The sequence below is a fragment of the Vigna angularis genome, chromosome 6 (genome assembly GCF_016808095.1).
Source record: "Vigna angularis cultivar LongXiaoDou No.4 chromosome 6, ASM1680809v1, whole genome shotgun sequence".
NCBI lineage: Eukaryota > Viridiplantae > Streptophyta > Magnoliopsida > Fabales > Fabaceae > Vigna > Vigna angularis.
In genome coordinates this window covers 18,904,516-18,925,199 of record NC_068975.1, presented here as the reverse complement: position 1 = coordinate 18,925,199, position 20,684 = coordinate 18,904,516, and the positions used below count along the sequence as shown (strand labels likewise).

Sequence of the window (20,684 nt, the reverse complement as noted above, 5' to 3'; positions counted from 1 at the left end):
TTGATCAATATATATATATATATATATATATATATATATATATATATGTATGTATGTATATAATAGATGAATAATTGTAATTTGTTAACATTTAAATTAAGTTTGTTGTATATGTATGAATGAAAATACGGTATGGTTCTGATATGAAATGTGGTGTGTGATGAATATAGTTATATTTAGAAAAATATGTTGACATATTGATATGTTTATATTGGATATTGAATTTGATATTCTAAGAGAGATGATTTTGATTCTATTGGAATTGTACTCACATAGAGAAAATTATTGGGTGGTATGAATTGAACGAAGAAGCTCCCTATTACTTAGTTTGCAGGGTAAAAAATAATTATTTCTGGTAGGTCAAATATTTTACCATGTTATGAGTAGACTGATTATATAGTTTTGTTGTAGTGACATCTTAGTGATGATAATTTGATAAGTATAAATATCTGAATTTAATTCAACAACACAAATTTCTTAAAATAGAGTTAAGAATCTGTAACATATTATAAGCTCATAACATAAAATGTAGCATTTTGACTAAGAGATACACACTTGATTTATGATAGATGTTTAATGAATGTATTGAAATTGTGTCCATTAAAGAATATGAAAGAGATGTAAATATAATATGTGAATAATGACTTGTGATGATCATGTAGAGATGATGTTCTTAACGACAATCTCAAAAGAGATGAACTAAGGACAGGGAAAAAAAGTATAGTTCTTATGTGGTTTGCCTTGTAGTAAATATGCAGATTCTTTACTCTTTACATGTATACCATAAAATCTTGTACTTAAACTAATACAACCAAATATATTATATTTCTTTTTCATTATGTTATTTTATTTTTTATAAGTTAAAATATAATCTATACTAATTTTAATTTTATATATTTCTTTTACATTTTAAAAGATAAACTTAAAACATAAGCAATATACACTAACATGGCAATGAGCTTCATAAACTATTATCGCATTCCTACTTGGTCCAATTTAACTAATACAATTGGATCCATTCTCTGTATCACCAAATTTAAGTTGTCACATTTGCTCTAGTTTACTTAACACTGTTAAATCTCCAGCAAAATATAACTAAAAATAAAATATAAAAAGTATACCAACAGAAAGAATAAAAATATGTACACCATATAAATATTCCAACTAAAACCGAAACACTCTTTAGGTTATTTGTGCAGCAAATAAGAGGTCAAAATATTCATTTTTAATTGTATAAGTTCACGTTTTTCAAAAAGGAATAATTATTACCACTAATGTGACAACATTTTTTAAGTATCATCACTCATTAAACAGTTAAATTTTGAAGATTAAAAAGAATAAGACAAACTAAAATCCATTATATTAAGTTAAACTACCACTGGATATAAAACATCGTGGCAATGCAGACATCCAAAGCTTAACTATGAGTAAGGAAAGGGAATTAATTTATAAGGAGTCCTAAAAAAAATGAATCATATCAGAACTGGGCATAGAATACCCTTATCCATTTCATTGATTATAAGATTAAGACATAACAAAAAGAAGAATCAAGAAAACTCAGTAATCACACGTTCACATTTATCTTCCAAAATCTTCACAGCTTCGGTAAATAGCACTTCAGGTGGTAATGCTCCGGTTGATTCAATGCAAACTACACACACAAGTAAAAAAATATACATGTAAGATCTTTTTGCAACCTTTCAAACACTCATCCTTTACAGAACCATGTAAAACCAGCCAAGATATATTTGGTATGTTTGGCCGAAGTTTATTTTATTGGATCAGCTTCTCATTTAATGATTCTCTTTATTTAAATGTGAGATCCATCAAATTTTGCGGTTTCCAATATTCAGTCAATCCTAATGAGGTGTTGCCAGCATTCTTCTTTATATTTGCCACAGCCATTGGCTATAATCTAATATACCAACATTCTTGAGAATATTTCATTAAGAAAATAACATTACGTAAGGACATTTTTCTTCGTAAATGAGAATTAATATATAAGAGAATTTTAGCACCAGTCATGTAAAAAAAAATAATAACCTGCTCAATAAATTTTCTAAGCTGAACCACTACATGAACCAGTTACCTTGAGACTAGACTATTAAAAATTATGTAAATTTTTGTATGTTAAGATTTCAGATAGCTTTGAAATGTTTAGCCCTGTTAAATCAGTACGCTATATAATACTTACAAATGAAATGATGTTTAACGCGACGTATTGATATCCGATCTTCCCATTCTTTGCCTCCTCTGATGCATTCCCTACACAAAGTACAGTTCCGTGGTCTGGCTACTGTTGCCCTTCTTTTACCTACACTCAATAATCAAATCAATAAACTAAGAAAGTACCAAAGAGAACAGATATTGAGATTACATGTTATTAATCACTAACAATGTGCAGCACATGGCAGAAATAGATGCAAAACAATATAATGTGGTACACGACAGCACTGAAACAAAAACTGAACTACCTTTTCCAATGTCTTCAATATCAAACACATTAGGTTGACATTTCTTTACTAATTCTTCAGCCTGCTCATCCACAATATCTTCCAAGAGTACAACCTAGATAAAAAAAATTAAAAATTAAAAAACAAAACATTCTTACACATGGCAGAATTTGCAAGTTTTTGGCAGCGTTCAAAGTGAATATGACTAGTAGATAAGATATATCGTATTGCCTTACCTCCGGAAGCATCCGATACCAAGCAGTGGCAACTGGGGACCATTTTGCATGTGTCCTACCAATGCCTTTAACTGCATGTGCTTCAAGTTCAATTTCCTACAATAGAACATGTATGCCATTCAGTATTCTATACGAAGACAAGTAAACAGAAACAAGATTGAAAAAACAGATAACTCAGTATCTTGCATTGCATGGTAAAAGAAATGACAGATACAAACAGAGGTAAATGAACCTCGTGTGGTAACAAATAGACCATTAATGAGCAACAATGTTACAATTATCCAGTCTATGAGAAAAAAGGGAAGTTGTCCAGGAGTGGATAGGCATTGAAAATTAGGGATGACAAACACACACATCTCCGCATGGATTGTCCAAATCCATCCTAATTTCGACTGAAAATCTCCATATTGACTGTACATTCAGATGGGTATGGGCAATATCCAGTTTCTAAGGGTATTGTCCAATATCCTAAACTTATATGTACTGTTCTTGCTATTTTGTTTCATTTCATTTTAAGGGTCTTCTTTTTGCTAGACAATTTTTCATTTTCTCTCTTAATTATTAAATTCATTCAATATCCACCAAGTTCACTCATTCCCAAGGTATTTTCTCTTTCATCACAACCTCAATTACAAATTTTTTTCCTTTGTTAAGTTTTTAAAAAAGTGATAGGTACCCAGATTTTATTAACACTGTAAAGAACTCCAAGACAGGTTCTTGGATGATCTTCCTATGAAGAACTCTTCTCTCACTACATTACATTTTGTTCTCTATTTCAATCATTCAACTAGTTTTATATCCAACGAGTTCACTCAAATTCCCGAGATACTTTCTCTTTCACATTTGCAGAATATAATAGATGTTACCATTATCATAAAATTTCAACGTATAATTATTATAATATCATGCCTTCTTTGCTTTGATTTTTATTTATTTTTAAATATTATGTAATTAATATTTGGGGCATTGTGAAAGTGGGTATGGATGCAAGTACAAATATATTCATTACTCAAGAAGGATGGAGATGAGACACAAATCTGATACCCAATAAAAATAGAGACTAGGATTGGTACAAATTTCTAGTTCCGGAAGGGAGATGGGTACAGTCACAATGTCACGTATAAAAAAGTCCAAAAGGCAATCCTTTTGGGGAAGAGAATTATCCATGAGAAATAATTTACCTCTCTAAAGCTTAAATCATAAAATCTAGGGAAAAAAAAATGATTATACTCCTTTTAGAGGTTACCTGACCAGGTCCAAGTTTAGCTAATATAATATCTGAATCTGTAAGATCAATTGAATTGCTGGGAAATCCAGGAAGTGAATTTTGGCTGCAAGTAAAAGATGTAAACGTCTTTGGCTTTGAAGATGTATTTGGTTTGACATCTTCACAGGGAAGCTCGCTCCCATTAGGCAACCACTTTAGTTTATCGGATTTCACTGCAATAATATCCCAATATCATCAGTCAAAACAGATTGCTGCAAGGGTAAAGGATAGAGTTAAATAGATAAATAAGAAAATTAGAGTAACATATATGTTAGAAAGCAGGAGCTTCATGTCATGTACCAGTAATTCGAGGTTGACCGACTTGACATCGTACATGTAGCCCAAAGACAATGGTGTTCCTTTCATTATTGTCATCTCCTGCATTATCTATTCAAAAGAAAGACAAAAATAACACATTAAACTGCGTCCATACAAGGGCAATATGAAAAGCGTACATACATAGTTCAAATTTTCAAACTACATATGAGAAAGTCATAAAATTAATGAGAAATACAACTATGCATAGGTTAGGGCAGATATAGACCTGGATATTCAAATAGCCTGGGATCAACACGAATTGGAATAAGACCCAATCTATGGGAAAGAACTTCATCTTGTACAACTGATGTATTGTTTGCGATATATACTCTTTCAATAGCCATTGTTGGAACCTAAAATATATAGCCACAAAAAAATATTATTTCCACTGGTACTTTACAACAACACCACTACTAAAGTACTCAAATCTATCATACAAACAGCAAAGAAAAACCAAAATAAGACTATTGTAAAATGCTATATGTAATCGGAGCGAATAAAATAAAATTCTATTCAGAAAAAAACATCAGAGCAAGTGAATTAAATGCATAGCAGCGATGGGTATCTGCAACAACTTTAATCAAGAATCTTACTGTGTAACTATAAATCTGCAGCATACCTCAGTATAGTCAGCGAAGAATTTGTAAAACCAAAAGGAAAATGAAAAATCCAAGGAGCACATGTCAATAACCTACTTTTATTGCTCAAAAATTGCAATTACCATTACCTATCCACCCAACACTCATCTTATTAGAAGATGATCGTTTTCTCTCTTTTCCCTCATACTGATATTTACTCTTATTTCAAAGCTGATTGAATAACAGAAAATATTGGGCAGCTTGAATCACAGTGTTTCAGGCCATACAAAACGATTCACACAATTCAATGCCTTTAATTGACTAGTAATAGACACTAAATCTATTTGGGCCAATCCAAAGTAACTTGAGGCTTTATAAAGGTAGAAATAGATCTCTTTGTTTCCTTTTCACAGTTTAAGACTTTGCAAAAAACAATCAATGTCTGCATTTAAGTAATTTCTCAAATTATTATTAGAAGTCTGATAGATACTAGAAATAAGGAAGCACACAATAGCTGAATAGTCACTTTATTATCAAAGAAAAACAGAGTGCATATCCCAGAAAGAGAATACAGATCTGTAACAGCGCAAAAAAGGTATTTCTAGACAGTTAGAGAGTGTCTAGTCTCTCCCGATTCCCAGCCAATTCCAGCCCCCCCTTCTCCCCACTCTCTTTCCACTCCTTATACCCCAAACAACATAATCACTCATTTCCTACTGTGCCAGCTCAGCAGTTTGTTATATAGAAAGATTCTTCTCATTCTCTCTCTGACCATTTTGATCCCCTACTTTGCCCTTCCTTCTTTGTCTAACATACACCTTAGATATTTTGGGTTTGGGCCTAACTATTTCCGGGTTCCTATCAACACTCCCCTCCACAAGATGCACCTTGTCCTCAAGGTGGAAATCAGGAAAATGCTCCTTGATTATAGATAAAGCTTCCCACGAATTTTCAAAATCGGGTAAATCTTTCCACCTAATAAGAATTTCGAGATCCCCTTGTTGATTCCTTCTAACAGCAAGTGCTTCTGCTGGTTGAACCTTCAATTCCCAATCATCTGCTAAAAATAAGGGTAATGGTTGGCTAGTAATTGTTGCAGCAATGGATTTCTTAAGTGCGGAAACATGGAAAACTGGATGCACTTTGCTTCCTGAAGGTAGTTGCAGTTTATAGGCAGCAGGACTAAACTTCTCCACAATTTCATAAGGCCCATAATATCTCGGACTTAACTTTTGATTGACCTTTTTAGCCAAGCTTTTTAACTTATAAGGCTGTATCTTCAAATATACTACATCTCCAACTTCAAATTCCACCTCCCGTCGATGCTTGTTGGCTTGCTTGCACATTCTGTTTTGGGCCTGGACAAGATGCTCTTTTAACTCATCCAACATATGGTTCCTATCTGCCATCAGCCTATTGACCTCCTCCACCGAAGACTGTGTCATATCTCCTCTAATTAATACTGGAGGTTCTCTCCCATATAAAGCCTTAAAGGGAGTCATTTTGGTAGATGAGTTATAGTTAGTGTTGTACCAAAACTCTGCCCAGCTAATCCATTTAGGCCACTGTTTAGGCTTAGTCCCAGTGAGACACCGAAGGTAAGTCTCCAAACAGCGATTCACCACTTCAGTTTGCCCGTCCGTTTGAGGGTGATAGGCAGAACTGAATTTCAGCTTAGTGCCAGCCATTTTAAATAGTTCTGTCCAAAAATGACTGATAAAAACTCTATCTCGGTCAGACACAATTGAGGAGGGAAACCCATGCAACCTAACAATATCTTTGATGAAAATTTCAGCAATGTCCTTAGCAGTGTAAGGATGGGCAATAGCTATAAAATGCGCATATTTTGTTAACCTGTCCACGACCACAAAAATGGTGTCAACCCCTTGGGTTTTAGGCAATCCTCCTATAAAATCCATCGAAATGTCAGACCAAGTGTGAGTAGGTATTGGCAAAGGTTGTAACAGCCCACCTGGGTTCAAGGCTTGATACTTATTTTGTTGACAAACTGCACAACTCAACACATACTGTTGTATTTCTTTCTTCATACCTTCCCAAAATATTAATCCCGAAATTCTCTTATATGTTCTGAAAAATCCAGAATGCCCACCCAACGCTGAATCATGAAATTCCTTGAGTATTAGAGGAATTTTAGAAGAATTCTTTGGTAGTACCATTCGTCCTTTGTAATATAATCTTCCTTTTATTAATTGAAACCCCGGATGTGCATCCTGTTGTTTCAATAAATCCTGGATGATCCCCCTTAATCGAGCATTAGCTTGAATTTCATCTTCCAACCCCTCCCATTCATTGAATTGTACCGTGGAAAGTGCAGAATATTGTAGCTTCCTAGAAAGGGCATCTGCTGCCCTATTTTCACAACCAGGTTTGTACCTTATTTCAAAGTCAAAACCCATTAATTTTGAAATCCACTTTTGCTGCTCCTCCCCCATAATCCTCTGGTCAGCCAAAAATCTCAGACTTTTCTGATCCGTGTGCACCACAAAATGGCTACCCATCAAGTAATGCCTCCATTTCTGAACAGCCAACACTATAGCCATTAATTCTCTCTCATAAACAGACTTATGTTGAGCTCTATCAGACAATGATTGACTCATGTAAGCTATGGGTCTGCCTTCCTGCATAAGCACTGCTCCTACTCCCTTTCCAGAAGCATCTGTCTCTATTACAAAAGGTTTGTCAAAATCTGGAACACCTAAGACAGGTAAAGTGGTCATTGAATTCTTGAGCTGTTCGAAAGCTTGTTGAGCATCATTTCCCCACTTGAAATTGTCCTTCTTGAGCGACTGTGTGAGTGGCCAAGCAATCTTGCCATAATTTTTAACAAAACGCCTATAATATCCCGTGAGTCCTAAAAATCCTCTCAACCCTTTTAAATCCTTCGGAACTGGCCAATTTATCATTTCATTCACCTTGTCTGGGTCTGCGGAAACTCCTTTTCCCGAAATCAAATGTCCCAAATATCTCAACTGTTGCTGCCCAAAATTACATTTCTTAGAATTTGCAAATAAATTATTTTCCCGCAACAATTGGAGCACCAATTTGAGGTGTTTTTTATGGCTTCCCTCATCCGGACTATAGATTAGAATGTCATCGAAGAATACCAACACAAACTTCCTTAGATATGGTTTTAAGACCCTGTTCATAAGAGCTTGAAAGGTAGAAGGAGCATTGGTTAACCCAAATGGCATGACCAAGAATTCATAATGCCCTTCATGTGTCCTAAAAGCTGTCTTAGGAATGTCTTCTTCCCTCATTCGAATCTGATGGTAACCAGATTTTAAGTCCAGTTTGGAAAATAGTACAGCCGATCCTACTTCATCCAATAATTCATCAATTACAGGGATAGGAAATTTATCAGGTATTGTCAACTTATTAAGTGCTCTATAATCCACGCAAAATCTCCAACCACCATCTTTTTTTCTTACAAGAATAACAGGACTAGAGTAAGGGCTAGTACTAGTCCTAATAATCCCTGCATGCATCATCTCACCTACTATCTTTTCAATCTCATTCTTCTGATAATAGGGATATCTATAAGGTCTGATATTTGGTATTTGAGCACCTTCTTTGAGATTGATTGCATGATCATGCTCTCTCCTTGGCGGTAGCCCTTGTGGGTCTTGAAAAATGTCCTTATACTCCTCTAGGACAGCCTTCATCTCATCAGATAATATTTGTTGATTTTCCTTTGTATCCTCCAACTGCTGATATGCAATATAGTAGCCCACTCCTTCATCTTGTAAGGCTTTAATCATGCTCTTCCAGGATGCTTGCGCCTTGCTTAGGGAAGGGTCTCCCTTTAACACCTTCTTGCCTCCTTCATCTCCCCATTTAATGATCATGTTTCGAAAATTAGCTTCAATGTCACCAAGATCCGCCAACCAGTCCATACCTAATACCACCTCAGTTCCACCCAAATTAAACAGAAAAAAATCTTGTTTAATTTTGACTCCCTGCACCTCAAGATCAACTCCTCTACACAGTCCTCTACCCTTCACCTTTTCACCTGTTCCTACCTCCACAGTATAAGTAGGGGTATTCTCCACTGGAATATCCAACTCATCTACTAATTTTCTAGAAAGGAAGCTGCTGGTTGCTCCACAATCCACCAATATCAGCACTCGTCTTTGGCCAATAGTTCCCCAAATCTTAAAAGATTTGTGAGAGGTCAGCCCCACTTTACTTTTCAAAGACAATTGAAGTGTCTTGTGCTCCAACTCTGCTTTTTCTTCCCCTTCCTCCTCCTCATCCTCCGATTCTTCCTCTCCACGTTCTTCCATCAAAACCAACTGATAATGCTTCAGCTTGCATTCATGTTCAGGTCCCCATTTCTCCCCACATTTAAAACACAGCCCCTTTTTACTCCGTTCTTGCAACTCAGCTTGCGAAAGCCTTCTGCCCATAGTGATTTGTTTTTCTCCACTTGGCCCATTTTGTGGTTTGGGCTCCGTTGTACCCGCACTTCCAAAATTGGGCTTCTTAGCATTCAATTTATTCTTCATAAAATCTACTGTTGCATTATACGATCTACCCATCTTAGTCACCATTGGAGAAATCTCCTTCTCACCCATGCTTACTTTCTCACCCGAGCCTAACACCCTTTTCTTCAAAGCCCAATTCTTCTCTTCCAACAATAAGGCCCGATCCATGAGTTCTGATAACGATTCTATGTTGTACAGCTTCAGTTCGGCTTGCAATTCGACATGGAGTCCGTTTAGAAAAATTCCTTTTAACATCACCCGGTCCGCTTTCTTCAATGGAGCTGAAATCATCTCAAATTTTTCCCTATACTCCATTACTGTCCCAGTTTGCTTAATGCTCAACAATGGCCCAAAAGGATTCTGCACTAAGTCCGGTTGAAATCTCCGAATCACTGCCTCCTTGAACTGGACCCAGCTTGGTGAAGGTGTTTGTTCCTCCCACCAATGGTACCAATTCAATGCCCGATCCTCTAATGCTACTAACACCGCACCCATCTTTTCAGAGTCATCCATATCGTTCACCTTGAAGTAGCGTTCAACTCTGGTAATCCATCCATAAGCATCATCACCAGCAAATATAGGAATCTCCAATTTTCGCCCTCTGTAATCCCCTTTCGGTGGTCGACTCCCTCTCCGCGAATCGCGAGTTCTAGAATAGGGTTCAGAAACTCGTGATGAAATAGCTCGACTACCTTGACTCTCCCCCTCCGCGTGACGTCTCGGAGAACGTCGTTGTCGTGATCGACCCCTTGTGTCTCCGCGATTTTTCTCCTTCAATAGCTGTTTGATTTCGTCCATTTGAATTTGACTCTCATGCTTCCATTCAAGCATACTTTTCTCTAGATTTTCAATCCTCGACTCCATTGTTGTTCTTGTAATAACCATCCAGACCCCAAGAAGCGCGGGCTCTGAATACCAATTGATAGATACTAGAAATAAGGAAGCACACAATAGCTGAATAGTCACTTTATTATCAAAGAAAAACAGAGTGCATATCCCAGAAAGAGAATACAGATCTGTAACAGCGCAAAAAAGGTATTTCTAGACAGTTAGAGAGTGTCTAGTCTCTCCCGATTCCCAGCCAATTCCAGCCCCCCCTTCTCCCCACTCTCTTTCCACTCCTTATACCCCAAACAACATAATCACTCATTTCCTACTGTGCCAGCTCAGCAGTTTGTTATATAGAAAGATTCTTCTCATTCTCTCTCTGACCATTTTGATCCCCTACTTTGCCCTTCCTTCTTTGTCTAACATACACCTTAGATATTTTGGGTTTGGGCCTAACTATTTCCGGGTTCCTATCAAAGTCTGTCAAACCCTACAATAAAACATTATTGTCTACAAGGACAGAAACGCGTACATCCCATGCAAATATAGCAGCTTGTACAACATAGGTTTAAAACAAGCTAATTTAAATTCAGAGAATCTGACAAATCATTCTAGATACTACACAGACACATTAACATGGTGTAAACCCATCAGTTCTATAATAAAAACGTTCAAAACTATAAACTAGTAAGGGCTCATGACTGAGCATCATTCTATAGCCTACTTAGTATTAAAAAACAAAATTTAAGAAGAACGAACAAGTGTTGTAGATTATGGCAAGATATCTAACCTTGAAAAATAGCAATAACAAATGCATCAAAATATTAAAAAAAATCTCATCAACGTGGAACGCAATAAGGAGAGCAAGAATATATCACCTCTGATATAAGAATTCTTCGAAATGCGTTGGCAATTGCTGGATCAATACCAATCATATCAAACTCCATCTCACTATCAGTAAGCCGCTTCACTTCAACTTTGAAGTTTTTACGGAAGCTATCAAACTGCTGACTATTATCAACTCCCAAAACCGCATAAGCGCCAGAATAATGTATAGTATCCGTCTGCAAACACCAACATAGAAAAATATAAATAAGAAAACAAACCCCTTCTAAGATAAATAACAAGTGCAATATTTGAAATCGTAATTCCAACAATTCCAGACCCGATTTGAGAAGATAGAAACTTTATCAAAACATGAATGAGTGCTAAAAAAATAATATAATGTAGCATAAAAAGGGTAAAATTAAAACAACTTGAAGAGAATAAAAAAGAGGTCAAGAGCATGAGAGTTTACATGTATAGGAGCATCGCTGTTACACATAACACGCGTTTTGAAAAGCTCAAGGTGTGGAGGGATCTTTGATGGAACATCTTCTAAACTCAGTATAAAATCAAGTCCTGATTTATTGTCACTCTGTTCCCCCATTGATTCGTCTTCCTCCGACATCTTTGTTGTGCTTCTTTCTCTTCCTTCTTAGCTTTCCAGTGGTCTGTCGGGTTAGCACTTGAAAGGAATTGAAAGGAGTAGCAGAGCGGTTATGTGAATTGAGAAGGAACTGAGATATTTAGGGTTTAGGGTTTACAGGACGAACCTCTTCGTCTTATGTTTTTCAAAGGAAATAATATTCTATTTATTTAAGTTTTTTCTTCCTACACCTCATTATTGCTAACTGGAATTCTATTATTTTTAATTGCATCTACCTTCATAATAAAAAAAGATTAAAATATTCTTTTTCACCAAGAAAAAATATACATTAGAAAAATATTGTTCCAAAAAAAACGTATTTTAGAAAATTCATTCTAGACATTTCATTATAAAAGATATCATATATAGTGAAAAGTTTCTTTCAAAAATTATATTTTAAAAAGCTAATTCCAAAACGGATGTCATGTGTGAGTATCTTATTTTAAAATTCATCAAATTTTGAAATTCATATTCATTGTTCTCGAATTTTGAAATATTCTAAATTTCAAAATATAATATTTATTTCTCTTAAATTTCAAAATTTAATATTTATTTTTTTGGATTTCAAAATTAATATTTATTTTTCTAAATTCCAAAATCTGATAAACATGTCACGGGATTTCAAAATCTAGTAATCATAAATGATATATATACAGATTTTAATTTATAAATAATTTATTTTTAGGCTTATTTAATGATATTATTATAACTTATATAATACTCTTAATAATATTATAATGGATAGTATAATAATATTAATGATATAATTTTTTATCATTAATTATTATAGTAATAATATATTAATTTTTACTGTTTTTATTTATTATAAATGAATTAATAAGCAAAACCAAATAAAAAATTTTAAATGATTAATTTAATTTATGATATTTTTTCTTTTTTATTTATTAATAATAATTTATCTGCTTTCATATTAATAATAACATTTAATCACATAGTAATCCGATTTTAAAATTCAATTAATAACTTTAATCGGACTTTGAAATCTAATAAAAGTTTTAACTAGATTTTAAAATCTTGTATTTATCTATTAGTCTTTTAATTTTATTTAAAAGCTTATCTATTATGTTTCATTTTTGAAAGAATCAAATTATAAATATTTATACGACCAAAGAAGTAAGAAATGAAGTTACCACTAAGTGTAGATTAAAAAAAAAAGTGAGAATAAAATTGGACAGTGAATGAATGAAGTAATTATAAGAAGAAGGAAAATCTTTATAAAAAAAAGTAGTTTTGACATTAAAAAATGTTTAGAAATACATAGAAAATCCTGAAGATGCATGGAGGATCCCCTTAAGCTTGGCCTTTGAGTCAATAATCCCAACATAATTTACTTTCATATATTTAGTTAATATGTTGTTGTTTTATTTAAATTATATTCCATACAGAAAATAACTAAAGACTTAAATAAAAATAAATATTTAATAGGTAGTAGAAATTTAGTAAATTAACATGTTGGATAATTGTTTTATATAACAATCCTTTAAATTAACATGTTTTTAATGATGGTATATATTAACAAAATATATTTAATATATTTTTAATTTTAGTTTAATTAATTTCACAGTCTTGAAATGTTTATTCATATATTAATTATTTTAAATTAAATAAAAACACTATAATAGTTTAGCCTTTTAAAATATTTCACGTCATCGATGAAAATGGCCTTATTATCCTTGTTGACTGATTTCGTATGATGAACATTTTACTTCACATATATTTTTCCTGTTTCACTTTTCTATAACTTTTTCTGGAATTTTGCTTTATACAAATGATTTAGTATTATTTACTACCTTCCCTCTTTTTGTAATTTTTTCTGTTGCATTGTTTGTAAGTATCTTTGAAAGTATTTATTACAAAACTAAATAAGGTATATTTCTTGATATGCAATTAAGTTTAAACATTTGTAAGAAAATATAGATATTTTTTATTTTTATTATTAGAATATAAATTGTGTTTCATTAACAGAATATATTTATTGTTCATTACTAATTTATGAGTTTGTTACTTTATAAACTATTATATTTACTAGTCGTTTTCTTTTTACATATTTTTTCAATTTTCTCTTTTAAATATCCGTAATTTTAAATTAAAATAACTACATTTCTACTTTAACCCCTTAAATAATTTTTAATCTAAATTTATTTATTTATAAATTAAAATAATTATTTTACAATTTTATCTTTGTAAAAAATACTTCTTCACATTCAAATAATTATTTATAATAAAAAATTATTTAATAATAAAAATTATACAAATTATTTATTTTATATCTATACTCATATATAAAGAAGAAAAAATTTATGTACACATTTTTCTCAAATTTTAAACTTTAAATATTTGCGATTTTAAATTAAAATAAATATATTTTTATTTTCACCCCTTAAATAACCGTTAATCTAAATGTAATTATTTTATAAATTAAAATAATTATTTTACAATTTTATCGTTTTAATAAAAAATTATTTAATTATTTATTTAAAAAAGTTATTTATTTCCGTAATTTTTTAATAAAAAATATTTTATAATTGAAAAAACTTTTGCAAGAATAAAAAAAGTGGAAGCAACTAGTAATAATAAAATAGAAACTAATATGTGCTTATGTTTGTTTAAATCATAACCTAATATTGTATTTAAATTTTATATATATTTTTTTAAGAATTGAATCGTTAGAAATATAGTTTCAATTGGTAAATAATGAAAAATTTTACAATTTCATGCTTTATTTGATAACAATTTTATCTTGCTATTAACTATTCCTCTACATTAAAAGAAGTTACCTTTTCTTTTTTTATAACAAAAATTATATATTTGAGGAGGTTGAAACACTGATCCAGAAAAGACCTTTGACCTCACAGTTTAGACGTTCGATTCCCAAATATCAAACGTAAAAAATAATTGGTGGTATTTTTGTAATTAAAAAAAGTAAATAGACGTCTGATATTGGGATTCTGATGTCTATAGTCTTTTTAGACGTCAGACAACTCCATCAGATGCCAAAACGATACGTAAAAGTAAAAAAAATAATTTTTTATTACTATTAGACGTTTGGGTTGGGGAATCTGACGTTTATAGTATATTTTAGACGTCTGTTATGGGGGAACAAACTTCTAAATACTCAGCCCAAAAATTTAAAAAGTCACTTTTTGACTCCATTTAGACGTCTTATCCTGCAACTCCGACTTTTAAAGTCATTTAGACGTCTATTATGGGGGGACAGACTTCTAAAGCGATTTAGACGTCTGTTATGGGGGAACAGACTTCTAAATACTCAGCCCAAAAATTTAAAAAGTCACTTTTTGACTCCATTTAGACGTCTGATCCCGCCACTCGGACTTCTAAAGTCATTTAGACGTATGTTATGGGGGAAACAAACTTCTAAATACTCAGCCCAATAATTTAAAAAAGTCACTTTTTGACTCCATTTTTAGACGTCTGATCTCGCCACTCTGACTTTTAAGTCTGTTATGGGGGGAACTGACTTCTAAATTTTTGCGTTAAAACACCGCGAACGCGAGGCAACTGTTACGCGCACTCACTGTTCATTATCTTCCTCGCGTTTTCTCTCCAAGAGCTACGTTTTTCAGGTTCGTTTTTTCACTTTTGCACCGTTTTAAATTAATTTTACTCTGATTACATTACTCTTTGATGAATTATCTTTCATTTGAATCGATTAAAATACGTTTTTTTTGGGTTTTGGTGTAGTTTTGCTCGTGTCCTTGGGCGGTGTTCTTGGGCGGCGATTTCTTGCGTTTTGCACTCCTTCAATTCCTTCCACTACATTTTTAAAACCATCTAATACAAAAAAAAAACTTACAATTCATTCTCTTCAACTAAAATATAAAGTTGTAAACTCGAATCACCTTGAGCTAGGAGCAACCCGAGAGGCCTCAAGTGGAGAAAGATCCAATTAAATACAGCAACGTTTTAGCCGTCTGATCTGTTCAGGTCCGACATTTATATAGACGTCTGATCTGTACAAGTCAGACGTCTATATAGACGTCTGACTGGGGTCCGACATCCCATCAACGTCACTCGAATAGATGTCAGGTCGGGATCAGACATAAAAAGCCCAAAATAACAGAAGTCTAAAGCATTTTCTGCACTAGTGAAACATTATAATTGTTTTTTCATTAAAATGCGTCAAAAAAATTTACAATCAAAAATAATTTCTCAAATACCTTGAATCCAATTAATAATTACAATTCAAATATTCGAGTTTAAATATTTTCAAATACATAAATTCCATAAAAACTTTTTCATAGTAAAAGATTACTTTTATAAAAGTCCATCATATATGTTTCTTTTTTGTTGCTTGATAGTACCCTCTTTTATATAAAGAAGAAAGTATAGTGTTTTTTTATAAAAAGGACCGGAGCAAGTATTATAGTTGTTCTTTCCAGGGTGAGTAAATAGAAACGACTAATTTTCTTGTAACAAAATTTACATATTTATTTATCTGCTTTACAACCCTGCATCAGATTATGGATTGGTTAAAGTAGATGATAGAGGCCGCATCATTCAATTTTCAGAAAAACCAAAGGGTGATTATGACGACAATGGTAATCCACAATCTAACCTAACTTTTTGTCTTCATGCTATCTAGTAATTTTGTTGTGGTTTCTCACTGCTAGAAAGAAAAAGAAAATTACCATCTTCAATTTTAGGAGTTTTTCGTCCTTGTAGGAGTGAAAATCTTTGCATTATAGCATTTTCCCTGAACTTGCTGGACCAAAATAAGCCTTCATTCCTGATGTTTCGTCCTTTTCTTTTTCTTAACATAGTTATTTGATTGTTGTACAAAACTTGTTGCCACCATAGTAATATGTTCTTAATATATATTTATCTTATATGTATTCATATTCCTGTGGTATTCTCGCAGGTTCATGGATTTTATCTTTGCATACTCTATATTGGGATTTAAATTATGTTTTAAGGAAGAGAGACAACACATTGTTTTAAAAATTGTTATTGTTTGGTTAAATTTTTTATAGGCTCCACTAAATCATCATTTGGGTTCACTTTTTATTAGTGAGAATACTAAAAAAATTTACCCAACAAGAAGAAATGTGTTCAAAAGATAATCTAGCTATAGTTAATGCTTCCTTATGTAATTTAATGTATTCTTCCTTTGTCAAACATGAGTTTGGTTCCATCAGGTTTCAGGTTTCTCAATGTTTCAAAATGGATCATTATGTGAATATAGAGTTGTCAGATCTTTTAATGGATGATTTTGTAGGAGCAGTATCAGTATGATTACCTGACATTTTATTCTTAAAGTGTGCATTTTTTATCTTTAGAGAGGGAAAAAAATCTTACAGGTTCCAAGAACTGTAGAGCATATTTACTATTCTTTTCGGTACACCCTCGCTTTTAGGAGTGGTTGTCGTATGTAGAAGCCAAAAGAGGCTTCCCTCTTTAACAAAGGAAAAGACTGGATTCTAATAAGAGTACTGTAGTTGCAATTGAAAGAAAGAATGCATGCAGCATCTGAATCTTTCATCTTAAATCTCACTCCATAGGTTAATCCATTTCCCATTTTCATTTGATTTTTTTGGTATTTTCCCTTTGTCTTGTTTTTTTCTATTTTGAAAGAATGCATGCAGCATCTCAAATTTTTTCTTTACACTTTTAAAAATAAACTTACAATAAGTTTAATATATCAAACCTCACAAGAATATAAATTCCTTTAAATTAATAACTGCAATAGAAAGAGAAGAAAAAATAATCATAATAGAGAATTAATCACTTATACTCTAATAAAAATATTGATCACTTAGTATTTTTCACCTTGTACCTTTTCAAATTATATTATTCTATCATTACAATAGTACCCTGGTTATAGTTTAATCTTAAAAGAAATTTAAAAAGAAAATATAATTTGAAAGAGCTAATATTTTTACTAAAATATTAATAATTCTTTATAGTTTAAATTTACTATTATTTATCTGTTTAAATACATTTTTTAACTAAGAAAATAGCAGTAAATGATGTCTGTAAAGGGTATTTACAAGTGATACCAATTTGAGAAACATAGAAGCATACATGATAACTAAAATCATTGAAAACTTTATATATTATTGAATAACTATATTATTTTAAATTGTTTTATTTTACATATTATGAATATCTAGTGTGTTAGCTAAATTTGAGTTCATTTTAATCTGTTGATGTGTGTTTAACTTTGTTTTGGATCTTATTAATGTTGTGTAAAGTTAGACATACCAAATGAGTAGTTAAATGCCTTGGCATAGCTAGGTTACAAAGTCGAAAGGACCCCAAATTTGATCACATTGACATTAACGAGAAACACAAGGTAATGACTTCTCAAACTTTCTTTCTCTCGCTTCTTTGAATGTTTGTGAATAAATTTGAAATTGATTTCTTTTTAATGTTGTGTAGGTTGTAAATGAATGTGTTGAAGCTGAGAAATGATATCTTCATCAGATAAATCTTTGGGTCCTACTACTTCTTGTGTTTGAAGCTTCTTTTTCCAGGTTCTGATCCCTTGCATACAAAGAAAAAAGGGTCTCAAGGAAAGTAGGACCAATTGGGCTTGACCTGGCAGTTGCATAGTTGTTTATGCTACTATCTGTCTCAAAGGAGGCTGAAGAGGAAGTGGAAGCTTTTTCTGATGGCTCAACACAGTTTGGAAGTACTGAGGGAACCGAACCAAATGACTGGTCTGCATCAAATGTAAAAGCTTCAAGGTCTAAACTAGTTATGCTTTCACTGTCATAATTGCAGGTTCCTTTTTCTTTGCCATCGTGGCCAAAGTTTCATGCAATAGAAAAACCTGAAGATGCTACATGAATGAGTATTTTCTCGGGTTTGGGAACCACAAGATGAACTGATACATTTGAGAAATTAGGAAGAGATTTTCCTGGGTTTTCTTCCCAAACAAATGGAACTGAGGCAATTAGCTGGAGGAGTTTAAGGGAAGTGGGCAACTAAAGAGACATTTGAGAAATTATATATTTGTTTTTAGTAATGTAATGAACATCTTAGTCATATTTTTACTATTTTAATTTATTATTGAACATCTTTCTTTTTAATACATGAACAATGAGTTGTATGAACATATAATAATGTAGTTTATTTTACATATAATATTCACTTTTAGTTCATATTATTTCATTATCTTTTTGGTTAATAAAATTAATTTTATCATAATCCTATTTTATTACAGTAAAAAACCAAAAAAAAAATGGACACATTTTCGGCGGTTTTAGAACCCTAGATAAAGAAACCCTATAAATAGGGGTGGTTTTAGAAACCCCATTAGTACCGGCGGTTTTAACCCCGATTATTTCCGGCGGTTTTAACCCCGATTATTTCCGGCGGTTTCAGCATAACCCCCGCTAATTCCGGCGGTTTCTGAAAAACCCCCGCTAATTTTGACGGTTTTGCAAAAAATCGCCGGTAATTACTTAACGACGCAGCTTTTCCCAACGGTTTTTCTAACCGCGGGTAACATATTTTTCGGGGGTTAAAACCGCCGAAAACGAAAAACATAACCCCTGAAAAAAATCTAATTTTTTGTAGTGCAATAGTTTTTTTCATCTCTCAACGTCTATACAATTCCTAAAATATATGTTCTCGTATAACATAAACGTTATATGATAATCACCACACACAAAAACAAATTTAAGTTAGTTAATAGAAAAAAAACATCAAAACATCAATATAATATATTGATCCTAATAACCCTGTCAAAACATCAAATCAATAATATAAACATCAAATCATCAAGTCAATATTATAAACCTATCACATTAACCCAAGTCTAACACATAGTTCAACTACAACAAGCAATACAACTACAACAAGCAATACAATAATAACACATATACTCTCTTCAAATGGAATCATAATCAACCCATTATCTCTACACCACATGTCAATTAAAGGTCATTTGTGCTAATAGTTACCATCTTTATAAACATATGTCATCTTTCATATTTCATCGCATTCTTCTTGTTTACCAAAACAAGACGATTCGAGTGGTCATTTACCGCAGCTTTGGACCTATATCTCCTGCTTCTCAAGGGTTATGAGCAAAAACTCCAAAACTGTTCCCCTCAACACTAAACTCAGCATACGCCAGAATCTTACAGGCGAGACATTCATCCCTTTCTACCCCCTCGAAAGAGGAAAAGAAAACACTTCAATCCTAGTCCCTTATACCACCCATCATGGACGAAGATACACATCTTTTCCACCGTCTCTTTAAAAGAGATCCACATTTCTACCCATCATAAAAGGAAAGGTTACTACCTTTCTCCCCTCGCAAGTGGAAGCAACTACCTTTATATGCTCTTCTTAGTTTGACAGTCATTATATGGAAGTATAATGTGATTTGAATATTTATGAGTACTGGAAAGTAAACTTGAACATGAACATAAGATAGAGCAATCGAAAGGAGTGATACTAGGAATGGTGTCAATTCTTCTTGGTCATTCTTGAACATCTTTTTTTAATGCAAATTATATGTTAAATGGATTAAGGAATTAATAATTTAACATATATATTTAGAATTCGATCTTAAGGAATTAAATTAAGTATACCTTGATGTCAATGTGTGAATGACAGTGTGATATGTTTACAGAGTTTTATTCTTATGTGATTCATGAAATCCAATTCCAATGAAGCTCTTTTTTCAATTTCAATCGTAATATTTAAATTCTTGTTATTACAATTCAATTCATAATTATGAATTCAATGATCATCATATTTAAGTTGACTTTGGTAAATAATTAAGATTAGACAAACAAAACACAGGTGCCTTAGGAAAACGATACTTGGAAACTTACATTTATTACTTGTAACGATTTGGTTCACTTGTCATGCAGTTATCAAGTTTTTGGCTCTATTGGCGATGATTTGTTTGTTATTGTTAGTTCAATTGTGTGATTGTTTACCAATTTCAACTTTGTCATTTATTTGTGCATCCATTTTCTTTTAATTTTTGCAGATAGATTGTGTATTTTGTTTGTTGTTTTACTTCCTCGGG

General features: G+C 32.5%; 1 protein-coding gene across 1 annotated transcript; it reads right to left on the bottom strand.

The window, feature by feature from the left end:
• Positions 1–1,338: 1,338 nt before the first annotated feature.
• On the bottom strand, positions 1,339–11,792 carry LOC108343577 (uncharacterized). The gene is made up of 9 exons (XM_017581938.2): positions 11,483–11,792; positions 11,064–11,249; positions 4,501–4,627; positions 4,257–4,343; positions 3,936–4,129; positions 2,690–2,785; positions 2,475–2,568; positions 2,195–2,314; positions 1,339–1,651 (listed from the first exon to the last, which is right to left on the bottom strand). Exons 1-9 carry the CDS (start codon positions 11,633–11,635, stop codon positions 1,548–1,550), a joined length of 1,161 nt encoding a protein of 386 aa, XP_017437427.2. The 5' UTR covers positions 11,636–11,792; the 3' UTR covers positions 1,339–1,547.
• Positions 11,793–20,684: the final 8,892 nt, after the last annotated feature.

Coding starts and splice junctions, on each gene's coding strand:
- LOC108343577 (XM_017581938.2), bottom strand. CDS start 11,635: ATGTCGGAGGAAGACGAATCAATGGGGGAACAGAGTGACAATAAATCA. Junction 4,344..4,500: donor CAGGCTATTTGAATATCCAG/GTCTATATCTGC, acceptor TCTTTTGAATAG/ATAATGCAGGAGATGACAAT. Junction 4,130..4,256: donor CGGTCAACCTCGAATTACTG/GTACATGACATG, acceptor ATATTATTGCAG/TGAAATCCGATAAACTAAAG.